General features: G+C 45.0%; 1 protein-coding gene and 1 non-coding gene across 2 annotated transcripts in view; both read right to left on the bottom strand.

Annotated features, from left to right (window-relative positions):
• Positions 1–22,880, bottom strand: part of COL4A2 (collagen type IV alpha 2 chain) — a 197,639-nt gene that overhangs the window by 74,692 nt on the left and 100,067 nt on the right. The window contains exons 5-10 of the mRNA XM_007960882.3: positions 6,294–6,428; positions 6,165–6,209; positions 2,695–2,811; positions 1,319–1,390; positions 828–863; positions 657–719 (exon numbers count right to left, since the gene is read on the bottom strand). Coding sequence (XP_007959073.3) covers positions 657–719; positions 828–863; positions 1,319–1,390; positions 2,695–2,811; positions 6,165–6,209; positions 6,294–6,428 — 468 coding nt within the window. The remainder of the gene's footprint in view (positions 1–656; positions 720–827; positions 864–1,318; positions 1,391–2,694; positions 2,812–6,164; positions 6,210–6,293; positions 6,429–22,880) is intronic.
• LOC119627608 (small nucleolar RNA U13) lies at positions 16,842–16,945 on the bottom strand. The gene has a single exon (XR_005243807.2). It is a non-coding gene; the product is annotated as a small nucleolar RNA U13 (small nucleolar RNA).

Genomic DNA, 22,880 nt, shown 5'->3' with positions numbered 1-22,880 from the left:
CTCTCTTACCTGCAGCCCAGATCTTTCCTTGTATAAGTTAAAGCCTATTTATCCGATTACTAACACATGTGGGGAATGAGAGAGTCAGGAGCTCTCGTAGTGGCCAGTTCATCTTTCAGGTCACTGTGCAGTGGTGGGAGTGGCCAGAGAGCTGCACAAGCCTTAGCAAGTGCCTTTTTCTGCTCTTCCCTACTTGCAATGAGCCCTCTAGGGCCATTTTGTTAAACAATGGCCAATATCTCACCTGCTGGAATGAGCCCAGGTGTGATGCGCCTGCTAGCACGGGCGTGGCCCTGGCCAACCCCATTTCCTCCTTATGAACCTGCGGGACTTTGCTTTGCCTTGCCCAGGGATGACGGGCTCTTTGTCACTGGGTAGGTATGGGGTGGGGATGGAAGGGCACCCTGCCAGGACCAAGTCAAAATTTGACATAACTGGCACTGAGCTGGTGACCATAATTTTAAGTTCTTATTCTTCAACCTTAACAGCAGCAGAATGTGTGCAAGGAATGGTCTGTTTTAATGTTCTCTGCTACACCTGTAAGCATCATAATTATTCTTAAAGCTCTCATCTGGATTCAACCACTAAAGAAGTGGCATCTGGAAGGGATGACCTGACGATGGTCCCAGAGTCGGCACCTGTGTCCCAGTACTTACTGGTCTCCCTGGAGCTCCAACTGGACCCATCTGCCCCACAGGCCCAGGGCGGCCGGGAGGTCCCTATGGATAGGTAGCGAGAGAATGTTTTTAAGAGGGGTAAACTGGTACTTGGAGTTCTGAAGCTCTTAAACTTTTGCTTTGAATTTCGTCTAATAAAAATAAACTTACCTGGAAACCGACCAATCCAGGCTCCCCAGGTTCGCCCTAATGGAGAAGAAATAATTTTAAGAGTGGTAGCTTTTAACCATCTTCAGATTTAGTTACCTTTTACTGCAGAGTTGGAAATAAGCATATCAAACAGATCAGCCCCATCAGGACTTAGTAATGTTAACTTACTAATATTAATGTTTACTAATATTGTGATTTAGTCAGAATATATTTTAGTAATATTAATATTTACTAATATTAAGTACAAATACTAGCTTGGAGTATTGTGAATATGGGAAAGAGATAAACACACAATTAAAAATAAGATTGAAAACATCCTGATCGGAAATAAGATGACTTTTAAATTCAATGTGACTTGGGTTATGCTGCCATTCTAGGCATGCCTTCAGTATATTCATTCTTCCATGCAAAGTTCACTTGGCAATTCACTTTGCTAGTTGAGAATTTACACTGGGTCCCTTCATTACCCCTCCCATCTCTTGTAAACATACCCGATATCTGTCGCGTTCCTCTCTAGGCAGTGCATAAGGCTCACCTTTCTGCCCTTTTGGTCCTTGGGGCCCCTAATTAGCAGTATATTGTAAAAAGAAAAAACAAAAAAAAAAAGTCCATTAACATTCGGTGCATCTATGACAATTTGGATGATGGAACATTGACTTTTGTAGGCAAGGTCTAATTGTTCTTATGGTTGATGGGGGTTATTCTGAACACCAGCCCCATATTCAGCAACAAGGCAGACACCTTTAATTTCCTATTGACCCAATCGTATCTTTCCTAGAGTTAGAATAGAAATAGTTCAGGATTTAAATTATTTTCAAAACCCAAATGAATCTCTGTCAACCAACCCTCTAGTATGCCAATGTTATTTTTATTCTGATAATACTACTATGTGCTTTCTTTGGCATGAGTATACTAAACATGTTAACTCAAGCACCCATTTGCGGGATAGATACTGGGTCATTCTTTAAAATTGGAACTGTGTCAAATATAAACGGTAGGTATATACATATGTGCGTGTGTAAAATTTCAACATCTACTATAAGAACCACTTAAAGTAATAGATATGTTTCTTGATAATGAAATTGACGATATATAGAGTAGAAGTTGATGTAGTTTATTGAAAAATTGAACCACATAAAACAGAAACAGCCAAGGAAAGGGGAACTGGCAGGTGGAGCTGGAACTGAGCAGGAGGAGAAATCCACTTGCTTCAGGTGAAAACGTGATGAAGGTGATTAATGACTGTTCCTCCCTCCCCACTTTAGTTTTTTTTTTTTTTTTTTTTTTAAATAAAAAGTCTCACCAAACAAAATTTTAGTAAAACCCTGAATTTACAAGATTTTCTTGGAAATAAGGTAGCAACGTACTACTGAAGACATATTTCAGGATGTTTTACCAAGATCTTAAAAAAATAAATGAGGCTACAAAACAGATGACTATATAAAAGTTCCTCCATTGAAAAACAAACTCCTGCCTTGTATCTGCTGGAGAATAATTGCACTCCCACATCACAAAGTATTTCAGAATCTGATAAGGATGGTGACGGACAGAATTCTGTCAAGGTTTCAGCTTTTTAATTTTCATTTTACGATTCCACTATTCATCATGAGAATTTGGGAGAAAATGAAGTGACGCTTAGGAGACTGGGAGAGTGAACAACATCAACCACAATGATTTTCTATCTAACATTTAAAGGATATGAAAAATGAAGTTATTTGAATCCAGAAACATCATGTCTTGGGCGTCAACAGGCAGCTTTGCTTCTGTTCTGGCCATAATGAGCGGGAGCCCCCCCCCCAGGTTATAAAGGTAGGGCTTAGCAGGGGTCTGCCTGTCCCTGGAGCACAGGCACTGTGGGGATACTCACGGGAGGCCCGGTGAACCCCTCAGAGCCGGGGGGCCCCTGTGGACCTGAGTCTCCCTGGGTTCCGTTGCAGCCATCATAGCCAGGCCTTCCCCTGGGCCCACCTTGCCCCGGGTGTCCCTGGGAAAGACAGCAGTGAGAGAATCAGCCAACCAGCAGGTTTCTAGTTGCCACGTAACTGTGTGATAAAACAGTCTTAAATATTCTCATAAGCCACATTCCCGGCATGAATCCAAGGAAAAGACACCTCAAAAGTCAACAAATGAATGAATGAAAGATTAAATCAGTGAAGGCATAAGGTATAGTTCTAAGCAGGGAAAGGATTTCGAAGCAAAGTTCTGCTTTACGTGGGCTTGGGTAAGAAGTACACTGTTGGGGTTTCTTCTGTCTTACTAGTTGAGTGACTGTCTATTAGCAGGGACAAGTAAAATTACATTTCAAAAATTCTAGAAAAGATTTTAGAAGCAGCTACTTCCTTCTCAGGGGTAACAGGAAGGTCCTTATCCCTGTAGGAAACAAGTAAAGGTACATTTTAAAAATTCTAGGAGAGATTTCAGAAGCAGCTACCTCCTTCTCAGGGATAACAGGGAGGTCTTTATCTAACTGATAGTGAGTTTCACAGATCCTAAACAGAGAAGACACACCCACAACGTGATTTTATCAGTGGCCTTGCCATATTTAAAAGAACTGATTGCCTCTTGTTTGCTTTCTTGGGAAACACGACCTTTTAGATTTTAAACACGAATTATGAAGCATGTCAGGTTTTCTGAAATGTCTGGGGGTGGGGAAAGGCAACACAGCCAAGTGTCTGCAGTGACTAGAGGGACTCAGGCTAAATTTGTGGGCATTTTCACTGCGTTAAGCTGGTTCTAGGAGATTCAGGGGCTGGGTTAATAATCTATAATTTATGCACTACCTGGCCACAGCCTGTTTTGCTGTTTTTTTAAACAATAGATATTTAGCTACATGCTTTGTTATTGTGTAGTTATTGTTAAACTTTTAGTTTTCTTGATAATAAACCAAACATACGTTCCAGAGTGATTTTTGAGATCACTGGGATGTCTTTTATATTTACTTTGAGGAATCTGGAAAATGTCAAGATAAAGAAACAAACTTGGCTGGGCACAGTGGCTCATACCTGTAATCCCAGCACTTTGGGAGGCTGAGGCAGGCGGACCACTTGAGGCCAGGAGTTCGAGACCAACCTGGCCAACATGGTGAAACCCTGACTCTACAAAAAATACAAAAATTAGCCAGGCATGGTGGCGAGTGCCTGTAATCCCAGCTACTCGGGAGGCCGAGCCATGAGAATTGCTTGAGCACAGGTGGTAGAGGTTGCAGTGAGCTAAAATCACACCACTGCACTCCAGCCTGGGTAACCTCAATGATATTAAGAAATACAATAAAAAAGTGGAACTTTTATTTGCACATCTCTTTGCTTCCGATGTCCACAGCCATTGGTTGAACTGGTATCATCAGATGAGAGATCTGACGGGCTTCAGTAGAACGCTCTGGTGAGCCAGAGGAATCCCCATTTGTGGGCAGCTTCTCGATCTGTTTGCAGAGTTGGCATGCTAGTGGCCCTTGAAATAAAGACATAATGGGCCCTTGCACTTCAGCTCGAGAAAACAGCTCTCCACATGTTCTGCTCCAGATTTTTAGTATTCTGTGACGCTTTTGCTTAAAATGAACTGTAACATTTAAATTCCTATTATTTGTCTGCTGTTGGTCTTTCTTACTTGCTTAGAACTGATCTAAGTTATTTGAAATGGCATGTCAACCTAATCTTAGTTTGAAGTTGTGCTTCAAAGAAAAATTTCAGTTCCATTGAGTTAAATGTCTGTCTCTGCTGAACATCAAATTAGATACTCTGCGATATGAGACCACTCTAAGACTTTACTGCATCTCACTTCTTATATATAACTTTTAGTCAGCTAAAATGATCCAGGTCCCTCAAACTCTACATTCATTAACTGATTACTTATGGCAGGTGACATTTATGTTAACTTAATTTGTAGTATCAGAGTTCTGCAGTTAAGAGAGACTGGATCCTTTGAGCAGCAGGTTCTGTAGAAAATGGTCCTCACCTGCTAACCACAATCATTCCTCCAAATTATGATTAGTTCCTCCCTAGTTTGTGAGACATTTGCCTCTGATATTAAATGAGTATAAAGTGGAAACATGAAGGAAACCTGGTACAGATGAGTTGCAATTGCTTTCCATAATGTCACTCCATTATAACTCAGATTTCAGCTGGAGACAAAACTGAAAGACATTCTGAAGAGTTCAAAAGAGTAGTTTAAAAATGTGTGATTTAGATTCAGACCATTAATATGAAAATACTTTCCTAATTTGTTCAATCTTTGGAAGGTGCAGATTCATGTCTGTCCATTTCTCAAGATTCAGACTGATGTGAACGTTATTTCCTTATTTGTTCAGGGCTGTGTGAACTCAGGTGTCTGTTTGAGCTCACCATTCAGGTGACCCCGAGATCACTGGCTTGCAGCTCTTGTCTTGGCAAATGCGACTTCCTCTATTTTGCCCTGTCTCCTTCTGCTCTGCAGATGTCTCCTTGACAGTGGGACTAAAGATCTGATGGAAATGCATAAGTTTTCTGGGACTGCCCCTTACTCACTCATTCCCTCCTTCTCTTCTGCAAGGCATGGCCCTACTCGTGCAGCCTAGGAACAGAGACCCTCTCCCTGTGCGTGTGCGTGTGTGGGGATACAGAACCTGCCTCTGCAGGACACGGGCACACACATATGCGTATATGTGTGAGGTTTGTGGAGCAGATGTCTCAGAACCACAGCAGTAGCCGGATGGGAGGCGGGTCAGAATGTGCGATAAACACATTGATCCCTGAGGTCAGGTCTGGCCAGGAAGCCAGCCCTGGGAAATCTGCTTGTGGGTCCCTGTGAAGAAGGCTGTGAGTCAGGCTGTTTTGTTTATTTTTTTATGCCACAAGAAGTAAAGTAAACTAGGTTATAAAAACACATTTTATTGCATTTTGAGATTTTTCTCATGAACAAACCATGCCTTTTCTTCTTCTTGTTTTACGTGAGGTTGCTGTAAAGAACTTGAGAAGCAGCACGAATGCTCGGCAGGGCTTCATTCTGCCCATGCTCTTGGCTGAATGACTTTATATGCAGGTTGCTCTATAGTTCAAACGAGATCGCAAGACTGGCTCTTTAGGGCATATATCTGGATAGCACTCTAGCTTTTTATTCCCAAACAATGCACAGTTTAGTAAAGTGGTCTCAATTCTGAAGCCAAGTCTATAAGGACCTTTACAAAGCAAACAATTTGTTCACTGTCTGACTGAATTCCGTGGGGAGAATACGCACGTATAGCCCCCACATGTTTTATGTTATAAACAAAAAAGGAGGTCTCATTCAAAATGTTTCTTTAAGTCACAAATGTATTGCCTAGAATGCATGCAATGATTTACAATTCCAATCTTCCATAAAACTTACAGGAATTCCATCGGCACCAGGGAATCCAGAAACGCCTCTTGCTCCCTATGGAGAAAGCAAATGAAATTAACCACGGCTGAGATACCCGCCACCCTCGTGAGGCCAGGGGAATACAACAGCGGTGCGTACCACGTCACCCTTGGGTCCTGTTATTCCGGGGGCTCCCCTTTCACCCTTGTCTCCTTTGCGTCCCTGCAGTCCTGGGAATCCTTGTAATCCTGGTGGCCCGTTGTACCCCTGGGGGCCCACTGGCCCAGGCTGACCCTGTGGGAACAACAGAGGTTCAATTTCCTCAATTAATCACAATAAATACTCATGATCAGTTATGGTTACTTTCAAAACTACTTTTTTTGTTTGTTTTTAAAGAGTTATAATCTACAGGGAACATTATATGTAAACCACCATCTACTGCCATGATAGCTAACAAAAGAAGTCACAGAGTTTAAGAAGAGAAAATATGGAATGTGAGAAAAAAATGATCCCAAATTTCTAAAGTCATGTCATTGTGAAATGATAATACTGGGTTGGGATGAAATAATTAACTTATTTGGGTTTTTTTTTTGAAGGCCTTTTCAGTATAAAAAATTTTCCAAATGAATTTCTACAATTTTATCTCTATTTTTCTCAATATAATGCATACAGTAGGTGTGGAAATGTATATTGCATTCAGATATCAAAGTGACCCTCAGATGTTTAAGTGGTTAATCTCTCCTTTTGTTCACACAGAGGGAAAAAAAAGAGCGTCTGAAACATATAAAAATGTTTGTCCAAACTAAATAGGATGGCTATTATTAAAAAAAAAATTGTAAGTATTTGTGAGGATGTGGAGAAATCAGAACCTCTGCGTGCTGCTGGTGGGAATGTGAAATGGTGTAGCTGCTTTGGAAAACTCTGGCGGCTCCTTAACACATTAAAAAAGAGAATCACTACAGGATCCCGCGATTCCACCTCTGGGTATGGAGAAAGCAGGGGCTAGCACTGGTACGCTCTGTGCACGGCAGCGTGATTCACAACAGCCAAAAGGTAGAAACCACTCAAGTGTCCAACAATAGACAGACACTCACACAATGGAACAGCACTCAGCCTTTAAAGAGGAAGGACGTAGTCACCTAGGCTGTGACGCGGAAGAACCTTGAGGACTCTGTACTGAGTGAAATGAGCCAGTCACGAAAGGACAAATCCTGTATAGAGTCCCCTTAGATGCAGTCCCTAGAACAGTCAAATCCACGGAGACAGACAGTAGCATGAGGGCTGCCGGCCGTGCTGAGAGGGACAGGGGGAGTCAGTGTTTCATGAGGACAGAGCTTCGGTTTGGGAAGATGAGAAAGTTCTGGAGATGGATTAGTGGTGAAGGCTGCACAACAACATGAAAGAACTTAATGCCACTGAATCAGACACGTCAATATGACCCAAAGGGTAACTACGATGGTATTACTTTATTAGTACCCTGGAACTTAATACAATAAAATACCAGCCCATCACCTAGGTGTTAAGCCCAGCCTGCATTTGCTGTTTGTCCTGATGCTCTCCGTCCCCCCACCCGCCCACAGGCCCCGGGGTGTGGTGTTCCCCTCCCCTGTCCACGGGTTCACATTGTTCAGCTGCCACTCATAAGTGAGGACGTATGCATATTTTTATGCATAAATTTTTATGCATATATTTTAACAAAAAATTTAAAATGTTACATTAAAAAAATTAAAAATAAATTTACCACAATAAAAATGTTTTAAAAATGAGAAAAGAGGGGAGGGAGAGTTCTGTCTCTCCTATGGATGGAACCAACTATTGTATTATAGTTCTATTTTAACATTTGACAGGCTAGCCCGAACTTAAAAAAATGTACGTCCTGCTTTCCTCTTGAGACGAATGAGTCTGCTACTGATTCATCACATGGCACCTTTACCTGCCAAGCCCCATTTGCTATGAAATGTCAAATTCCTTTCTCACCCTGAGATTGAGGGGGACTTAAGCCATTTTTCTAGGCTTTTCTTCTGTTGCCTCCAGGTCACTTTTCCTGCATAAACTGTTCAGCTGAGAAGTGTCTGTCTTCACAGAATGTTCATAATGCCATTCTCAGCAATCCACACTGTTGAAGTGAAATGGGAACTTAAAAACGCAGCCCAGGGTACAATGTTAATGTCATCGAGGCAGGAGCACGGAGGGGTGTGGGGAGATCTCATCTCCAAATTCATTACGGTTCCTCAATGGCAATTCCTTGAGATGTGAGACTCCAGGCATCAGGGGAAGGAGTTAAGACGATTTTTTGGGGTGGAAACTATCCACGCAGATTAAGGCTGTGGATGGAAGATGATGTATCCTCAATCTTGGGACCCCTGTCCCCTCAAACCAAGGGGAGCTGGGAAATCTCCCACAGGGTAACCTGATCTGGACCGAAGTCAGAGTTTGAGTTTTAGAGACGGTGGGTTCTCCTCTACCCTCCATGTGTCCCAGAGGGGTCCCGTCAATGCCACATCAGTAGTCACCTCGGGCGGCCTGATCTCAGGCCTCCTGAGTCATAGTGAAGCCTGGGCACTTTAGTGTCTTTGGAGAACATTCTACAGTGGAAGCTATTGCCACTGTCTTTCTACCTAGGTGAGGAGACTCATGGAAGATGGGTGGCCCTGGCCCTGGGCGCACGATATCCCAGGCTCGTCCCATCTCCAATGCTTAGTGGTTTCCTACCCGACATTTGTTGTAAGTTTGGGAACAAAGCATGTTTTGATTCCAACTTTTGTGGGTCCTTCCCAGTGGTGCTCATTTTTGTTTAGTTTGTGGCTATGCTAGACTATACCCTTCTTAAGATTACATACTATGCCACGAAGCTCTACATTCCCCTCACTATGTTGAGGCTTGCGGTTTGTTAGTGTCTGCCGGCTGTCTTCTGGGGGATAAAATGTTTCTTATCAGGACTGTTAACTTTTATTGCCCATAAACTACATATCTATCCAGTGGGATTATTATTTTTTAGCCAACCAAACAAGCAGCAGTGACCAGTGGGATTATTTCATACAGCTAACTCAAAGGGAACATCTGCTACTAACCAAAATGGAAATATGCACGTCTTATTGATAAAAACCACATTCTTATCTGCCTTCGTTAACCCTTCCTCAATTCCCTTTGATGGGGGAAAGTGGCTAACCACATCATGTGCTCATTTTCCTTTCATTGTCAGTAAACTCCTTTCTCATCTTTATTTCTTGGTTAGGGAGTCTGACTTTGGAATGAAAAACTCTAGTCTTCCCTTTTCTGGAGCATGCTGTAACCTTTTCTTTTTACTGAAGTGAAATTCACTTAACATAAAGCTAACCATTTTAAAGGATACAACTCAGTGGCTTTTAATCCATTCACCATGTTGTGCAGCCACCACCTCTATCTAGTTTCAAAACATTTTCCTCACCCCAAAAGGAAGCTCCAAACCCATTAATCAATCACTCCCCATTCCCTTTCCTCCCAGCCCCTGGCAACCACCACTCTGCTTTCTGTCTCTACGGATTTACCGATAAACAGAATCAATCATACGATGTGTGACCTTTTGTGTCTGGCTTCTTTCAGTGATCATGTTTTTGGGATTCATTACCTCATTCACTGATGGCTGAATAATATTCCACTGTACGGATAGACCACAATGGGTTCATTCATTTGTTCCTGGACATCTGTGGTGTTTCTATCTTTTGGCTACTGTGGATAGCACTGCTGTGAATATGTGTGTATGAGTGACTACTTGAGTCTCTGTTCTGAATTCTTTTGGGTGTGTTCCTAGGAGTGGAACTGCTAAATAATGCTGCTATAAATATGTGTGCACAAGTATTGCTAAATTTCTTTCTCCACGCTGACTGCACCCTTTTACATTCCCACCAGCAATGCGCAAAGGTTCCAATTCCTCTGTATCCTCACCAGTACTTGTGATTTTCCACTTTTTGGGCTATAGCCATTCTAGTGAGTGTCCAGATGGCATCACTTCTAAACAGTCCATCCTGAGCTTCTGAGGAGATGGGACATTTCACAGAATTCCATCCAGCTTCCCCGCTGAGAGAGGGCCGGGAAGAGCCTGGACAGAATGCGAGTTAGACCTCAGTCCTCCCAGATGGAGCCCTCACTGCTGTGCACAATGCAAAGCCTGCATTGCTGGGATTAAATGGACATTTACAGTGTGGCCCGAGGAGGCCACTCTTGGTCCTCAGGATGGAGCTTTTCCCCAGGATTTCCTGCCCACTAAGGAAGTGTGGTGCATCTATAAAGAGCAGCTGGGAGGACCAGGTACATGCCAAGGGTTTTCCTTTGTGCTAATCATCGTCCTTATCAACTTCCATCCTCAGTCAGAAAGTCCCGACGGGAAAAGTTATTTTCATCTCTTTCTTTCCTTTTCTGATAAGTGACATTAAAAATAAAAATTACTCCCAGAAAGTGAAGAGAGTCTGTTTAAACATCTTTGCATAAATCTCAAAAGCTTCAAAATTTCTAAAGCTCCTAATATCCCTCCAACATCCTTGAGAACAATATTTCCACAAAGTACTTCTCAGAAGCCAGCAGACGCTGTGGACCAGAGTGGTTATGTCATGTCCCCTGTCCCCCACCCTGATCCCACCACCAGACCATGTAAAGGTACCATTTCCTAGGAAACAGGATAATGAACAGTATCGTTTAACTGTTTGTGTCTTTTGAGATGATGTGTTGTTACAGGTTTTAAACATGGTTTCTCTCATTTTATCCCCACGGCAACTGCATGCAGTGACATGAACTCCCGTGGAGAGGAGAGAGGACAGGGGCTCAGACAGGACCAGTGTCAGGGCTGGCCGGGGTGCACTCAGCTCTGGGGCGCTGGCTGACTCCACCAGGCCCTTGCTGCTCCAAGGGAGGTCTGTGTCAGTGTCACCTGGGGGCTTGCTATAAATGCAGAGTCTCAGGCCTGGCCCCAGAACTCCCGAATCCGCATTTGAACTGATCCCCAGGAGACTCCTTGGTATACAAAAGTTTGAGAACCACCACACGAGACCACCATAACCCCATCCTGGCATTCTTGAGGGAAGAGACAGGTGACTTTCAATAAGAAGAACCTCTTAAGCGTGGAGTTGGAGCTCAGTAGAAAGGTCTGGCTTACTGGGTCATGCAGAGGAACACATAGTATTTATGTGGGTTAAATATTACTTCTAATTAAATCAGTCTTGGCCTTGTACTTCAGTGATATCTACAAGACAGAATCCATTTTGATTACTGTGAGGACGGCGGGGGTTGCACATTGCTTTTCCCTGTCTGAAGTCATGGCTGGAGCGCACATGGGACATCCGGGTTGGTTTTGGAAGCTGCAGTCTGAAAAGGCGGAGACAACAAATCCAGACTTGAACCCACATTACTCAAATACCACGACTGTGGAGAGAATGCGCTCAGGGTCCTGACACTCCAGCATTCATGAATTGGGGAATTTCACTTCTGAGAAAAGAGGCAAAAGATGTTCAGATACGGGCACATGCAGTGTAGCTCTACAGCTTCAGACTTCAACAAAGGTGGACAGATGGATGATTCATCAGGGCCCCACATCACACAACCCTGTGGTTTCCATTCATTGGTCATTAACCTTAAAATATGCCTTGGGTAAGGGAGTAGAAAGAGTTTCATTTATCTGAGAAGGATAAAAACAATGTTGCCTAGGATAAAACTTGCTTCACTACACATCAGGATTTTTAATCTACAGTACAGTATTTTACTGGTAGAATAAGAATGAGCTTTTCATGACTTACCAGCCGAAATCTGAATAGTAGGAAATCCCTTCTCCTTCCTAAGCGGACTCTTCCTGTCTCACCTTTTATGGGCACTGGCGCCCAGCAGACGCCCATATCCTCTCCATTCCCCAGGGCGGACCCTCCCTCCCTTCCGCAGTGTGTTCCAGACCTTCAAGGCCTGTCCAAAGCTGCAATTCCTGGTGATCCTCCGGGGATTCCAACCTAAGTCCTAGTTAATTTCTGTGAGCTCTTTGCCACACATTTGAAATATGTAAAATGTCCCAAAAGGCAGAAAGGACTAGTTTTTAGGCTCTAGAAAAATAATTCCACCAGCCACAATTTAGAAATATTCATTGTTCTTAAGGATAGTGAGTTAGCATTTCTGAGCAATTTTTAGACTACCCTGGCAAGAAGAAATTAGTAGCATGTTCCAAGGTAACAATAATGTAAAGGCTAGTATTTCTACAGTATATTACACAGACAGTTATCAGCAGCCTATTCCATGCAACACAGAGCTGAGGTTAAATTGGACACCTTCTATCTCTACTTTCTTATTTAGTATATAAAACATTTGTACCACCCCTGGGTACTATTTATTAAGAATTTCAGTTATATGAGGTAGAATGATATGGACCCTTAGAATTTCTGCCCTCCAAAATTATTTGATGCAGACTATAGCACTAGTGTCAATACAAAGTAAATAACATCCACATGTAAAGAAACACACCTTCACCTTCACCTTTATGTCACTTGATATGCAGACACTTAACTCAAAATGGACCTAAATGTAAGAGCTAAAGCTATATCACTTCTAGAAGAAAACACAGGGAAAAATCTTTGTGAGTTTGGATTAGGCAAAGATTTCTTAGATAAGACACAAAGATTACAACCTATAAAAGAAAAAGTTGGCTAGGTTAAAAAGGTTTGATTGTCAAAAGATACTGTTAAAAATAAAAAGGCAGGGGACAGACTGGGAAACATATTTGCAAAATACATATCTGATAAACAACTTCTTCCGGAACATATAAAGAACTCTCAAAACTCAATACTAAAGAAATGAACAACCCAACTGCAAAATTTGGCAAAAGATTTGAGCAGACACTTCACCAAAGAAGTTGTACACATGAAAAGATGCTAAACTTCAGTGGTCATTAGGGAAAAGCAAATTAAATCCACAGAGAGCTGTAACTGTGATGGACTAAAATGGTGAATATACACAGAAAAAGGTGGCCACGCCAAGAGCTGGGAAGGATGGCACCTTGAATTCCATTGGCTGCCGGCAGGAAAGCAAAAGGGTGCAGCCTCTTCGGAAGACAGTTTGGCAGTTTCTTCTAAAGTTCACAGAACCCAGCAATCCCACTCCTAGGTATACACCTAAGAGAAATGAAGGCCTATGTCCACACCAAGACCCGTATGAGAGTGTTCATCCTGGTTTTATTAAATGAGCTTACTCCTGGGATTGCTATTCGGCAATAAAAAAAGAACCAAGTGCCCGATGTGTGCAGCAGTAAAGCTGAATCTCAAAGGCATTCTGCTATGTGAAGGAAGCCAGACACAAAATGCTACTTACTGTCGGATGCTATTTTTATGACGTTCTAGAAAAGGCGAAACTAAAGACAGAAAACAGACGAGTGGCTGCCAGGGCTGGAGGTGGAGGGGAGGGACTAACTGAGAGGGTACAAGGAAAGTTTCTGGGGTAAAGGACCCGCTCTATGGCATGATTCTGGTGGTTCTATGGTTGTATACATTTGTCAATATTCAATGACTTGTATGTCAATTATGCCTCAATAACCTTGACCGAAAAACAAACAAACAAAAGAGGAGCTGAGTAAAGGCAAAGATGAAGACGACAAACCGTAACATAACATCACAGGCATGCTGCCCGGTGGCTGAGATTATGTCCCTTCCAGGTATTCCTGCAAGGGAGCTTACGCGATACAGAACAGTTAGAAAAGGAAGGAGAGTGTACACCTTTAAAGTGACATTTGGAAAAAACCGTCTAGCCGAATGCTTTTTAAAAATGTGTGCCAGGGGCCGGGCGGGGTGGCTCACGCCTGTAATCCCAGCACTTTGGGAGGCTGAAGTGGGCGGATCACTGGCCAACATGGTGAAACCTTGTCTCTACTAAAAATACAAAAATGAGCCAGGCGTGGCGGCGGGCGCCTGTAGTCCCAGCTACTTGGGAGGTTGAGGCAGGAGAATGGTGTGAACCCGGGAGGCGGAGGTTGCAGTGAGCCGAGATCACGCCACTGCACTCCAGCCTAGTGACAGAGTAAGACTCTGTCTCAAAAAAAAAAAAAAAAAAAGAAAAGTCTGCCAGGGAAATAATCTGAAGAAATCAAGACTTAGCTTTCCTTGTACGGAATGTGGTCTGTCTGACGGTGATCCTGACAGAAATTTCGAGAAACTGTCTGGGGCACAGCCCACAGGGCAGGAGAACTGAAAGTGGGTCAGGACCGAATTAGATTCAGGAGTGAAGGCGAAGTCAGGGAAGCCACTGGTTTCTGTCATGCTTTATCTCCATAGACAAATTTTCAGATCTCAGAAGGTACCACCTATAATTCTAAGATGCTATTATATAGTTTTCTCTGAAATGATTTGACTGGGGTAGGTGTACATTTTAAAGCAGAGAAAAAGTGGATGATCTCTTCTTCCCCACCCATAGTATCAGTGTCTGAAAACCCCTGCTCCTTATTCTAAAAATAGGCAGCACATGGGCAGTTGTGCTCAATGGCTTTTAGCCCAAACTTTTTATAGTCTGGATATGATGTTGCCTGGCATGTGTTGGAAAAGTTGATTTTCTGGGAAAGCCTTTTATTACCTCTGTGCTTTTAGCAATAAAGACATTTCATTTGCCTAAATGTGAATCATTGTGTAAGAGACTGACGTGATTTCCTAAGCCCGCTTGTCCTCTAAGAAGTCTTGGAGTCTGATTGTGGATGAGTTCAGGGCCCTGAGAGCCCAGACTGCACCTGAGGAAGGGGCCAGGAGGAAGTCGATTCTGGAGTCACAGGCTCCATGTGCAGAGAGCTTTGGCTGTCAGGCCTCGAATGGGCATGAAACGCTCTTTCTAATTTAGCACCGCTGACATGCCGTGTTTCAATGCCCAGAGCATCACCCTCACGCAGTCTGGAAGAAGTAACGGATGCTGTGGTGGTGGCCTCCACTTACATGGTTAGAGAGTGACAATTAGCATAGGGGACAGCTACTGAGCTACCAGGATTACACGATGACTGGCAATTACAAGAGTTAACTGTCTATACTGATGACCTCACTCGCGGGTTACTAATTTTCATGTGCCAACTGCACGTGCCAATATTTTCCTGGTATTCTTAGGTCATCTTCACACCCAAGAGCATGGCATGACTCACGGCCGAGATGGTGTGCTCCCACTGCACCATGTGCCTGCCATGACCCCACGCGCCTCTGCAGGTAGTAAGCAGCTAACAGCCCCGGAGAGTCTGCCCCAGGTGGAAGCAGAGAGGAAAGGTGTGTGGGCAGCTTTCCAAAGGCGGGCTCCCGGTGAGTTGAGCAAGCAGGCCGCCTGTCTTCCAGGGTGACTGCTCAGTATCTGTGGCATAGCCCAAGGACAGGACCAAAAGTTATATCTATTTTGCATTTAGACTGAAAAGCAGTCTATATATATGAGAGAAAAACATTCTTGGAGTTAGCATTATATTGAATTGGTTCTGCTATGATAAAACAAGCAACCACCACATTGGCCAACTAAGAAAAAAGGTTATGAGCCAAGGGTGGAGCGGTGGGCATGGGGAGGGGGTTTGAACTGGCTGTGATGTACAGCATTTTTCCCCTCTTATCTTTATTTGAAATGTTCCTGAATAGGACATGCTTTAAATAGAACTCCAACTTTTCTGTTGTTAGAAAATGCCTGATAACCACCATTGTCCTTCTCCTTTGGCTACTGCCTACTTATCTGCTATTTTAGTTCGACTTCGTTTTCTTCCTCCTTTAAAAAATATTCTATCTTTTAATTTACATATAATAAAATTCACATTTTTGGTGTGTTATTTGGTGTGTCGTTAATAAATGCAGAGTTGTGTAACCACCACTATTATTAGCAAGAGACAGAAAAGCTCCATATCAACCCACATTCTGGGTGCTGCCCCTTTGTCATCAAATGGTCCCTTCTCCAAACCTTGGTCCATCCCTCATGTTTCTCCCGCCATGTAGTCTGCCTTTTCTAGACACTCACAGAAATAGAACCATACAGTGTGCAGTCTTGAGCCTGGCTCCTTTTACTTAGCACAATGCATGTGAGATTCACCTGGCGTGTTGCTGCTACAGAAAGACAGGGGAAAAAGATAATTAACCAAAAAAATCCTACCATACAGAAACTAAAGAGAAACACGGCTCCAAAGTTCTTACCTAGAGTATAGATTCATTTTATTTTGGATAAAAGAATATTTCTTTCTCATACATTACGATACAAAAACAACCTTTGTCTTCCTTAATACGCAAACATGAGCCTCATTCCCTAGCAAGAGTCTTATAGATTACAGACAGTGACAGCCATTTGAAATTAGACCAAGATAGTATCACCTTTCACACTGACATCTCCGCTCTTTGCATTGATAACCGATTACTTTCCCAAAGGCTTCATAAAATGTTGGACTTGGAAGGGACCTCAGAAGCATCTGGGGTGTCTGAGAGAGATATCGGGGGTCAGCAGCTTGAGAGTCACCTGGGGGCTCATTAGCAATCAGGGCGCTTGGGCCCTCTCCTATCCTGAATTTTAACAGGGTTCCGGGTGATCGCTCTGAAGTGGTCCCTGTCCCAGGACTGGCCTGCGCTGGCCGCCAAAGTACCAACTATGGGGAGTCTCAGTCTCAGACCTTGTGAATTTTCTGGTCTAGCAGTTTGGGAGTCAAGGGAAGGAGCCTGGGAAGAATTTACATATGTATTTTTCTTTTCGCTTGTTTTTTTCTTTCTAAGTTTTTCATGTGAGATGGGTCATGTGCTGACATCTTAACAAATTGTGAGAGAGGCATGTCTCACACATGAGTGTGAACGCCCCGGCATCATGCTGACGACCCACAAAAGGACAGGGAATTTATATATATGTAATACATATTTTTTGAGTCAGGGTTTTGCTGTTGCCTGACTGGACTGCAGTGGCATAATCATAGCTCACTGCAGCCTCAAACTCCTGGGCTCAAGCCATCCTCCTGCCTCAGCCTCCCAAAGTGCTGGGGTTACAGGCATGAGCCACCACCCAGCCAGGAACTGATGTTTTCGGCAAGGCCCCCAAGCACTTCAGATTCACAGGCAGGTTTGGGAGTCACAGGGTGTGTCTAATTGTCACGTAGACAGGTGAAGGGACAGCCCCGAGAGATGAGCCTCTCACCCACAGCTCCTCGACCCAGTGGTGCTCTGCATGCAGCAACACCTGCTTCCCACGCCCCGAGGGTCCCACACGCTGAGGGTCCCACGTCACGGTCCGGGCTGCTCCCCACAGCTGAGCACTGCCAGCTCATGTCTCATTTGTGAAGGGAAGGTGGAGGGGGGGCTCTGAGAGCCCTGTCTGCTTTGCCCCCAAGCCACCACATCAGCTCTGCAGGCTCTGCGAGTCACCACACCCCACCCCGCCATGGCCTTCGGGGTTTTCTGTCCCCTGCTGCCCTGGCACACCCCTTCCCATGCTGGCACAGTGTGCTCCACGCTCCAGTCTGAGTGCCTAGCGGTTGGGCCAGTTTTTCTGGAACCTGGGGGCCATGGCACACTCAGCCCTCACTGCCTGCGGCTCTCAAGGGCACGAGAGGATGTGACTCAAGCACGGGCTCTCTGGGGGCATCTTCCCCTCCTCACAACTGGAGGAGGCGGCCAGAGCTCCTTCCCCAAGGCACACTGCAGGGCACTGCCACGTTACATCTCTGTACCCACACTTCCTGTGGGGCTGCGAGGCCCTTGGAGGTAGGGACCATCCCACATTTACACTCTGTCCCCAGCATCTCTTGCAGGATTCGACACACAGAACACACTCCATGTGCTGCCTGTAAAACACATGCATTATGGCACTGCTATTTACCCCCTCTGCCTGGCTCCAAAATTCATGTTCTTTCCACATGGAATCTTCTATTTTTAGACCACATTTCTGACCATTATAATGACTTCCCAATTTCTGAAGTCGAGCATCAGCAGCTCATGCCGTGGAGGACTTACCCTCTCCTTTGGCCCCCCCACCCTCCATTCAATTCCTTCATTCACCTTCATCTACGGGAAAACATCATCCACAATCTCAACTCTTCTCTAAGCCCTGTGTCCGCCCAGTGGAATTTCTGATTGTTCGTTCCACCAGATGATCTGGTTTTATCACCTGCATTATCAGGGAGAATGTTTTCCAGGCCTCTCAAGTGGAGTCATAAAAAAGGAGACCACCAGACTTGTTTGTGGAAAGGAGGGCTGGGTCAGCGAGGCCTGCGCTCAGCATCTGATTAGATAAATCAGACCATCTGCTGGGATCCCGCTAGAAAATGAGGCAAGGGCTCTGGAATGCCAGGACTCCCTCCTCCAGATTTAGTTCTGGTAATATTTGAACCAAGTGTTCTGAGGACAACTGTCAGTGATAAGCCAGACCTGCGTAAGCAATTCAGGGCAACTACTGTGACTCAAGGGCTTAAAGGTTATGGAGGAAAGGGGTGAGTTTGCCAATGTAGGTCTGTGAGAAAGCTACAAAAGGAAGATGTTTAATGCTTACTGAATGTCTCTGTTTTAAAATCAGATTTCAACCTTATGTCCAAAAAAGACACGTTTTTGTTTGGTCTTTTTACCGTTCCTGTGCCGGGGTATGAGGGCAGCAGACTCGTAGTCACGTGCAGTCCTGGTGGTGAACACGAGGTGGCGGGCGGTAGCATCCACCGGCCCTTGGCTGGAGGCACAGATTTGCAAGCGGCAGTGATGTCAAAGATTTTGAGATTGTTTTGGGTTACAGTGACTCATCTCGGTGGGAGAGAGGGCAGCTCCCTCATTTGTCATGGGGAGCTCACGTCCCATGGGGAAAGTCCTGACTGCAGAGCTCCAAAGATGTCAAAAGAGCACATCAAATTCCATTTTCCTTTCTACAGGGTGGCGAACAGACTCAGTCACTGATTTGTTCAACGATTCCCTTCCCTTTGACTTGCTTAAAGGAAAGTGTTCCAAATTTGTGTACTGGCGGACCTGTTAGACCCAGCCCATTGCAGAGGTCCATGAGATAGTGTTTCAGGTTATTAGCTTTGGCCCCTGGTTGGGACTAAGCTATAACAGCAGCTGACATTTTCAGGCTCTAGAGCGGTTCAGTTTGGAGCACTTTCCAACAGTCAGCCTATGGAGTCCTCACAAACGTCTACGAGGTAGGTACTGTCATTGTACCCATTTTATGGGTGAGGAAACTGAGGCACAGAGAGGTTTGAGCCGTTCGGCTGCTGTATAAAAGAGAGGATTCATATGGGGCTTTTCAAGAGTTCCACAGGGCATTGTCATCCACATACAGAATTCCCGTGAGGAACAGACCTGACTTTAGATTCTGAATATATCTTTTCCACTGACCTTCCTGAAGCGGGAATTAAGCCAAAAGCAGATGGACAAATTGTCTGCGAAAATAAACAATGTACGTCTGGGGTTCATGGAAATCCATACAAAACCAAGCCCGCCACAGTCCTGCAAAGGTGATTCAAGAACATTGCTTCTCTGCTTTAACCCTACCCTGCTCCACTGTAGCCATTTCACGGCTCATTAATCCCCCTCCCTGCTTCAGAGTGATGAGTAGAAAAAGAAGGTGAAACCCAAACAAGTCATTTCTGTTACTTTTTAGCAACGCCGGTCAAAAGGTATGCAGAGGAGGCCCCTGGAGCTGCAGGCTAATATTCTGAAATATTAACACACTCCAGGGAAATCTTTAGACATAACCTATGCTTTCTCTAGCTTCTCTGAACAGATTCGTTGTTGAAAACAGGCTGCATTAGGAAGATTTTCTAAACAGCTGTGGAGTTCTGCATGCTAAAAAGGTTGGCTGGTTAAGCATATTACGAAGCAGTGTTTAGCCGGACCTTGGAGAGGACGAGCTGTGTGTTCCAGGGGAGTTGTGGGAAATCAGGAGGCCACCTCGTGGAAGTACAGGTTCCTCAGGAGAAGGCTGTTGTGGCTGAGAAGACCTGTAGGGAGGCCTGGGTGCTGACCACAGATAGGAGCTGGGATGAGACACGGGAGACAGTGGTAGAAGTCCCCGCAGTGACCCCATAGGCGGTGAGTGAGGGCTTAAGAACATCGGGAAGAAGGCAGCTGAGAGCAGAAAAGGGCAGAATGGTGGCCATCAGGTTTGTGAACAAACCGAAGTGATTTAACACTGGTCAGTTAAACACGGATTCATGGGATTTGGAGCCCCGTGCGGTCAAGAAGGAAGAGTCCAGATCTGAAGTGCGACCTGGGTTGAATCCCAGCTCTGCCAGTTCTATGACCACATGCAAGTCACTGCCCTTCCCTGAGCCTCAGTTTCTTTATTTGGGAAATGGAAATATTCACTGACATCACCTGGTTGCATTTTCTAGGAAACAACTGACGTTACTGTTAAATTAGCTCTGATTATCTTTTCACCAGATGGAAGAAAGATGTCACTGTTTTGATTTCTGAAGAAACCAAACTGATGTAACAGTAACATCAGTGACATATTTTGTCGTGAAGGAAACACAAGGGTGTGTCAGTGGCTTCGAATTTGACGTCAAAAAGAAAAGGAAAGATAGGGGAGATGAAGAACAGGTGCCGGGGACTATGTAGGAATGGGAAGGTTTAAGGGAGGTGCCATACGACAGCACCAGTGGCAGAAGCCCACATATCAGATGGTGAACTTGGAGTCCATGTCACTGAACACCAAGGGGCTATCCACGAACAGAGTCTCCCAGCGATCAGAATTATGTTTGCTTACAGCCAGAGGACACCCTCAGGATGTCAGCAGCAACCTAAGGTATCTAAACATACATTTGGCTGTGAACATGCGAAATTATAAGCTTGGCAACAACGCCTAGAGAAAAACCTGGGCTGACTTTGAGTGTGATGACTGCAAGCCCTGCGAGGGGACAGGGGACGTGGCCCGTGAGTGGTTCAACAGCCTGGTTTCTTGCTCACGGATGTCTCACGCTCCGTGTTGCCTTGAAGCTTGGTGTGAGGAAGGTTAAATGGCGGTGAGTAAAAGCCAGATCCCAGTTCGGTCTTCCTCATCTCTGTCTTTAAAGGTATCTAACATTTTGGAAATCACCTTGCTAGGAATTTGTGCAAAGCTACTGTCCACAGTAACACCGAGTGTCTGATGCTGGTCCTGGAGCCACTGGCTACCAGGGCCACGTGATGGCCCTAACGCTGGCCCTGGGACGGGGTGTATGTGTGGGCCGGGTTTCCCCACGCCGGGGTTATTGTCTGTCATCTCTCCGGTTGACAAAGGGCTGGTGCTATCTGCACATCCTGCGCTCCCCTTAAGACTCCCCGGTTTGGAAGGATTATTTGGGCAAACGCTGAACAGACATCCGCAATTAAAAAAAGAACAACAAACCGCAAGAAACTGATCTTTCTTCAGTCTGGTGGAAAGATAATACATGGTTCATTTGTCCAGACATGAAGCCTGGGGTCCTGGGTAAGAGGAAACCAAGTGACATTAACGTCCATTCCAGAGAAGTGACTCAGCTGGCGCCCTGTTCTCATGACACAGGCGAAAACAGCCTCCAGAACACTGGTTCTTCCCGACGGCACTTGTTAAAAGAGAAATCAACAGCAGTTTTCATCCATGAAATAGAAGGCAACAATGGAGTGCAGCCGTGCTGCGCCCGATACGCTTCCTGCGCATTTGGTGTTCGCAGAGGTGTAGCGGCAGCAGCGCAGACCACCAGAGATGCACGCGGTTCATTAGGCAGCAAGGAGCATCATGGGGAGAGGGAAACTAGAGACCTAGGGTGGGTCTGCGCTGATCACGGTACATTCTTGCTTTCTTTGGGGTTGGAATATCCATATTGTGATTTATCCGCCACAGCCTGAGTGGTCAGCTTTGTAATAAGATTATTCCCAGAAATCTTCACCCATGATGTTTTTGTGAAATTTTTGAGCAAGAATGTGTGCATATGTGTGCATGTGTATATGTGTGTGCATGTGTATATGTGCATGTGTATGTGTATATGTGCATGTGTGTGTACATGTACATGTGTATATGTGCGTGTATGTGTGTGTGCATGCGTATATGTGCGTGTATGTGTATATGTGCATGTGTGTGTACATGTACATGTGTATATGTGCGTGTATGTGTGTGTGCATGCGTATATGTGCGTGTATGTGTGCGTATTTGTGTGCATGTGTGCCTGTGTGTGTGTGTGTGTGTGTGTACGCATGTCATGTGGCTGTTGTGATCTTCTGTTCTCATTATGACCTGAGTTTGTCTCACTGGTGAATGTGCTGTTCAGCCAGGCAGGAGCAATGCCTCAAGGATGTTTGGAGCTTGCTTTCTGTGTCCACGCCCGGCCATATGAAAGGCCTTTCACACCAACACATTCTGCTTCCTCACTCCTAAAGGATCCATGACCCCGACAATGGCCAGAGGGCGGCTCTGCATGCCCAGAACTTTGGATACACTGCAGTGGCAACACCTCTGACATTGGACAGGAGTGGGAGAAGGGGCAGAACTTGGGGACGGTGCAGCCAACTATCCTGCCCTCACATCCCAGAGTGCGGGTTCACTCTCTTTTCAGGAAGCATGGTGATGGGGGAAATTTTTCTCTATTCAAATATAACCTGGACATATTCCAAAGCCACTTCCTGCCCGCCATTCACACCATGGTGAGCTGGTTTCTGGCCTGATATTCTTCTCCAAGGGTCTGCAACGCCACCATCCCCAGCTGTGAGGGCACCTCCCTGCCCTGAGGACCCTTGTGGCCCCAGCACGGCTGCCTTCCTTCCCTCCTGGAATGGGTTCCTCTGGTGGCCACAGACCCGTCTGGGTTTCTCCTCACACCTCTGGCCCCTTCCT

The sequence above is a fragment of the Chlorocebus sabaeus genome, chromosome 3, assembly GCF_047675955.1.
Source record: "Chlorocebus sabaeus isolate Y175 chromosome 3, mChlSab1.0.hap1, whole genome shotgun sequence".
Classification (NCBI taxonomy): Eukaryota; Metazoa; Chordata; class Mammalia; order Primates; family Cercopithecidae; genus Chlorocebus; species Chlorocebus sabaeus.
Note: the sequence above shows the minus strand (reverse complement) of the source record. Positions and strands in the feature narration are given on the sequence as shown.